This window comes from Salvia miltiorrhiza, chromosome 5, assembly GCF_028751815.1.
Source record: "Salvia miltiorrhiza cultivar Shanhuang (shh) chromosome 5, IMPLAD_Smil_shh, whole genome shotgun sequence".
Lineage (NCBI taxonomy): Eukaryota > Viridiplantae > Streptophyta > Magnoliopsida > Lamiales > Lamiaceae > Salvia > Salvia miltiorrhiza.
Genome location: NC_080391.1, coordinates 20,634,547 through 20,640,976, shown reverse-complemented (window position 1 = coordinate 20,640,976; position 6,430 = coordinate 20,634,547). Strand labels below are relative to the sequence as shown.

At 44.8% G+C, this 6,430-nt stretch overlaps 1 protein-coding gene across 1 annotated transcript; it reads right to left on the bottom strand.

Annotated features, from left to right (window-relative positions):
• Positions 1-2,573: 2,573 nt before the first annotated feature.
• LOC130986641 (uncharacterized) lies at positions 2,574-5,045 on the bottom strand (the record flags this gene model as incomplete). Its single annotated transcript, XM_057910103.1, has 1 exon — positions 2,574-5,045. A coding segment is annotated over exon 1 (2,400 nt), but the record flags the coding sequence as incomplete, so codon positions are not given.
• Between the last annotated feature and the right edge of the window lie 1,385 nt (positions 5,046-6,430).

The following is a 6,430-nucleotide window of genomic DNA, read 5'->3' as shown; positions in this document are numbered from 1 at the left end:
TAAATTAAATCCGTAGATTTAATTCGTTCATTGATCTGATATCTAAATTAAATCCGCAGATTTAATTAACTCACGAGTCTGAAATAATCCACAACTTGAGTAAGAATAAAATCTAATTCCATCTCGCTTAAATAAATAACGTGACTTTGCTAAGTCAGTTATAACTCTGAAATAATATCATTGACTGCTTTAACAATATAAATTCAGGATCATAAGCTGAATTCATATCAGAATAATATCCATTTTCATTCACTGATGAACAAAATACACACTCATTACTGGATTTAAAATATATAAAAGAGCGGGTCACTACATACTACCCCTCTTAACAAAAATTTCGTCCCGAAATTTGCATAATTCTTCTAAAACAGTTCGGGGTATTTATCCTTCATTTTGTCTTCAAGCTCCCACGTGGCTTCCTCTTGTCCGTGGTGTCTCCATAAGACTTTCACTGATGTGATTGCCTTATTCCTGAGTTGTTGTACTTTTCGATCTAGAATGGCCTCTGGTCTCTCTTCATAACTCAAGTCTGGGCAAAGGATCATCTCTTCTTGGTGGATTATGTGCTTTGGATCGAAAACGTATTTTCTGAGTTGTGATACGTGGAAAACATTGTGAACGTTTCCAAAACTTGGCGGTAATGCCAACCTATAGGCTACTGGGCCTATTCTTTCCAAAATCTCATAAGGTCCTACGAATCGGGGCCTAAGTTTTCCCTTGACACCAAACCTAGTTATCCCCTTGGTAGGAGATACCTTTAGGAAGACCTTGTCTCCTATTTCAAACTGTAATTCGGTTCGGCGTGCATCAGCGTAAGATTTCTGTCTATCTTGCGCCTCCTTTATTCGCCCTCTGATTTGGCGGACTATCTCAACCATCTCATTTACCATGTCTGGTCCTAAAACTTTTCTCTCACCCACTTCATCCCAATAAAGTGGTGATCTACATTTTCTTCCATACAATGCCTCATATGGTGCCATATCGATAGTCGCCTGGTAACTGTTATTATAGGCAAATTCAATCAACGGCAGCACTACTTCCCAACTTCCACCTCTATCTAACACCACTGTTCTCAACATATCTTCGAGGGTCTGAATTGTCCTTTCAGACTGCCCATCTGTCTGCGGGTGGAAGGCGGTGCTGAAATTTAACCTCGTGCCTAACTCCTTTTGTAAGCTCATCCAAAATCTAGAAGTAAATTTTGAGTCTCGGTCTGAAGTGATCGACACTGGTACACCGTGTAAGCGTACAATCTCTCGAACATACAACTGAGCTAGCTTGTCTGATCCATGTGTGATCGGTATTGGTATAAAATGAGCACATTTTGTGAGTCGATCCACTATTACCCAAATGGCAGTGTTTCCTCTCTTTGTTTTGGGCAAACTGGTCACAAAATCCATTGCGATGTGCTCCCACTTCCATTCTGGAATTTCCAACGGTTGTAGTTTTCCATATGGCCTTTGATGTAAGGCCTTCACCTGTTGGCATGCTAGGCATTTCTCCACAAATGACGCTATGTCTCTCTTCATTCCTTCCCACCAAAAGTGTTTCTTTAGGTCCTGATACATCTTAGTACTGCCTGGGTGGGCAGTATAAGGGGTATCGTGAGCCTCACTCATGATTTTATCCTTAAGCTCATCATCGTGGGGGATGCATATTCTTCCTTCAAAAAGGATAACATTATCCGATGCTTCTTGATAATTCTTGACGCCTCCTTTCCTTACTGCTTCCCGTAGTTTTTCCATTTTCCCGTCTTTTCTTTGTGCTTCTACGATCATCTTCCTCAAGTTAGGTACTGTTGCCACAACGCTTGCTATCGTCCCTGGTGGTTTAACCACTTCTATGCTCATTTTGCTAAATTCCCTTATGAGCACCGTCTCTCGAGTGATGAGAGCTCCCAATTTAGATTGGGTCTTACGACTCAATGCATCAGCCACTACGTTGGCCTTGCCTGGGTGGTAGTTAATACTGCAGTCATAGTCTTTCACTAGTTCGAGCCATCTCCTCTGTCTCATGTTGAGGTCCTTTTGCTCGAAAAAGTATTTCGGGCTTTTATGATCTGTGAATATTTCACACCTAACTCCATATAGGTGGTGCCTCCAAATCTTCAGCGCATGCACCACTGCAGCTAACTCCAGATCATGAGTCGGGTAATTCAGTTCATGTGGCCTAAGCTGTCGTGACGCATATGCTATCACTCTTCCTTCTTGCATCAGCACGCAACCAAGTCCATTTTTGGACGCGTCTGTGTAGATCATGTATTCCTTATCAGCTGTTGGGACGGCTAACACTGGTGCCGTAGTTAACTTCTCCTTAAGTTCTTGGAAGCTCTTCTCGCACTCCTCTGTCCAAGAAAATTTTATTCCCTTCCTGAGTAGTTGCGTCATTGGCCTTGCAATTTTGGAAAATCCTTCCATAAACCTCCGATAGTAACCTGCCAATCCTAAGAAACTTCTTATCTCATTAGGGTTAGTAGGCGATTTCCATTCGCGCACTGCTTGCACTTTTTCAGGGTCCACTTTAATCCCTTCTGATGATACAATATGTCCTAAAAACGTGACTTCGCTGAGCCAAAACTCACACTTGCTGAATTTGGCATAAAGACGCTCCGTCCTCAACGTTTCTAGGACAATTCTCAGATGTTCTTCATGGTCTTTCTCGTTCTTCGAGTAGATCAGGATGTCATCTATGAATACCAAGACAAATTTGTCTAAATACGGATGGAATACTCGATTCATGAGGTCCATGAACACGGCTGGCGCATTAGTTAGCCCGAATGGCACAACTACAAATTCGTAGTGGCCATACCTAGTTCGAAATGCCGTCTTAGGTACGTCTTCTGGTCGAATCTTCAGCTGGTGATAACCAGACCGCAAATCAATCTTCGAGAACACGCTTGCTCCCTTGAGCTGGTCGAAGAGGTCATCTATCCTTGGTAAAGGATATTTGTTCTTCAGTGTCACTTTGTTCAGTTCCCTATAGTCTATGCACATTCTCAATGTGCCATCCTTTTTCTTCACAAAAAGTACAGGTGCACCCCAAGGTGATACACTTGGCCTAATGAATCCAAGTTCCAAAAGTTCTTGCAGTTGTATTTTGAGTTCTTCCAACTCTTTAGGAGCCATCCGGTATGGTGCCTTCGAAATGGGAGCTGCCCCGGGCTCCAAATCAATGGTAAACTCAATTGGTCTGTCCGGTGGTGGCCCTGGCAGAATCTCTGGAAATACATCTGAAAAGTCCCGTACAATTGCTACATCTTCTATACTCTTTTCAGTACCCAGTTCTCCGTGCAAATATACGAGGTAAGCTGGGTATCCCTTCTTCATCATTTTCGTTGCTTGTAGGGCGGAGATGATCATCTTTCTTCTTCCCATACTAATTCCGTGGAAATGTGACGGCTCCCTTCCTGGGGGTCGAAACGATATCCGTCTTTCGTTACAAAGGATGGTGGCATAGTTCTCGGCTAGCCAGTCCATTCCTAGGATTATGTCCACATCTCCCATTGGAATAACATACGAGTTGTTCACTACAATCTTGTGTGACCCTATGTTCAGTTCTAGGTTCAAGCACACATGATCTACTGTCGTCATCCCTCCTATAGGTGATGATATACTCAACTCTTGGTCAGCTCTTTCCATTTTAAGTTTTAATGTGTCAACACATGTACTTGAAATGAAAGTATGTGATGCGCCCGTATCAAATAGAAGTACAACAGGAGTATTGAGTAGCATGCCCATACCTGCCAGGTTTCCCTGGTTGTTCTCGGGCTGCTTCTGCCTCATAGCATAGGCTCTAGCATGACGAGGTTTTTCATGTTGTTTCTGTTGTCGCTGCTGTTGTTGGCGGGCCTGTTGCTGATATGGTTGTTGAGGTTGGGGTTGGTACTGTAGCTGTTGGTGCTGTAGTGGCTGCTGATACTGTGGTTGCTGCCTTGGGTATGATTGGGGTAAAGCTTGAATTGCTCGCAGAGGTGGAGCCTGGATAGGTGGGTTTGGCCTTGAACTCGTTCCATGTTGCTTATTCGGGCACCGGTTTGCATAGTGCCCTTTCTGGTTACAGATATAGCAACTATCACTGCCGGCCTTACAGATTCCCACATGATTTTTGTTACATTTGGGGCAATGTGGGGCCCTCTGTTGGTCATTTCCCATCTGTTTCGGTGCACTCTGGCCTCCATAGCCCTGTGACTGGAAAACCCGTCCCTGCCATGGCCTCTTCTCACCTTGGTTCGGGTTACTGTTGTCCCATCTCCTCTTTCCTCTAAAATTTTGATTATGATTCTGATCATGTGAAGGTGCTGGCGTAGGTACAGTTGCAGGTCTTTCTCCTGGCATGGCTGCTTCAATGTCTAATGCTCGGCTGAGCGACTCAGTGTAAGACAATCCTCCGTGGCTTGCCAAAGCCATCCTAATTTCATGCCTCAGACCGGCACAAAACTTTTCAGCCATCTTCTCATCTGTGTCAACTTGTTCCGGTGCATATCTAGACATATCGCAGAACATCCTGTCGTATTGAGTTACCGACATCTTCCCTTGTTTCAGATTGTAAAATTCAGCTTCCTTTTTCTTGCGGTAGCTCTTGGGTATATACTTGTCATATATACCGGCTTTGAATTGTTCCCAGGTCAGATTTTCTAACTGCTCTGCTGTCATTGTTTTCATCCTTGCTTCCCACCAGAAATCAGCTGACCCAGTCAACTGAAAGGACATACAAGTCAGGCGTTCTTGGTCGGTGCAACGCAGGAAGTTGAAAATGCGTTCAATAGCGCGAACCCAAGTTTCAGCTTCTGCCGGGTCTCCTGTCCCGTTGAAAGTAGGTGGGTTCTGTCGCAAAAATAATTCTTCAATCCGTCGTTCTGGCTGAACAGGTGGTTGAACTATTTCGGGTTCTGGTTCTGGCACTGTTTCTGGGTCTCTTCTTTCATTTCGGGGAATCCTGCCCCCTCCTCTTGGTCGTCCTCGTTTTGGCGGCATTCTATTAGGTCAAAACATAAGTTGTCAACGCATTAAAATGTAATAAGGACATACTATCATTTCTATAGTTACTCTTTAACTCATCGAGTTCTGCTTCTGTTAAAACTTAAGCGAACATATAAATAAAACATAGCGGAATGACTTGCCACGAAAGACCAATAAGGTCACCATATATAACATAGGGAAAAATTGCCTCAATGAGGACTTTACATCATCATAAAAATCTAGGTTCAAAGATCTATGTAAGTACCACACATGATGAACTGGCTATCCAGCGAAGCCATTACAAAAAGTACTCAATCACAGAACGTCCCAAGGTTTCGCGTCTCCGTCCTAATATTAGTCAAAAGTCTATGCCGACACATGGCATACAAAAGCATCAGAACAATCTATGTTTCTGGAATATTTAAATATCATCCTATTAGATATATATATAAACCGGTCTAAGAAGATCGGGTACAAGATCCCTGGGTCGGGGCATGGCTGTCTTCCTCTGGATCCTCTTCCGGATCTTCCTCTGGATCCTCTTCCGGATCTTCCTCTGGGTCCTCATCTGTTTCTCCGCCAGATGGGTGCGACTCACCCCTTCCTTCACCTGCTGCCTGGCCAATGATGGCTGAGCGAATCATCTTCAAGGTCACTCGAAGAGTTGGGCGGTCGTCCATGGCCGGGGCTTTTCCCCTATTGAGGAAATCAATGGTATCGGCTAAGACTCTGTCAACGTCGGCCATAGCGGCTGCTATCTCTGCCTTGCTCAACTGCCTCGATGACAATGGTGGCTCACAGACTAATGGCACTGAACCCGTGCCAGGTGGAAAATCTCTGTAGGCTTGAGGCCTAGAGGGGCCTGCCTCAGCGTCGTGCCTCCTGGGTTGCCTTAAGATAGGGGCTGCTGGTGGAGTCGGCTCCGGAAGTGGGTCCAGTAGTTCGTCGGGCGAAGGTACTCCGACTCGAGCAAGGTCTCCCGGACGTATATACGGCCCTCGAGGAGCATTTCCCCAACGAGTGAATTGTGCCTGGATCTCAGCAGTAAATCCAGAGAAGTCATAATGCAAGTCATAGGACCTGCCAGAACGAGTGATGTAGTGAGCGGAAATCATCCTCGCCCATCCCTGCCATTCTGATGGCAGCAAATCCATTAGCCGCTCCATTCCGTCATAGTCCGATATTCCATGGTCTCTTGCAGCGACCCAGTGTCGATGGAAGCCGGCCAAGAATTGGCCTAAGTCATCACCGTGGCATCGGCGATAAGTAAAATATGAGTTCCTGATAGTATCCGGACTAGCATCTCGACGCAACGGCCGTCGTCTGGTAAAGCGCATCCTTGCCATCTATACATGAAGGTCGCATAATCAAACTCACGAATATCAAAATAGGTGGCAAAAACAATAGGGTTCAAACATATCTATAATAGTAAGGTAATAATTCTACTTGAGGTCTCGAAATTCAAACCACGG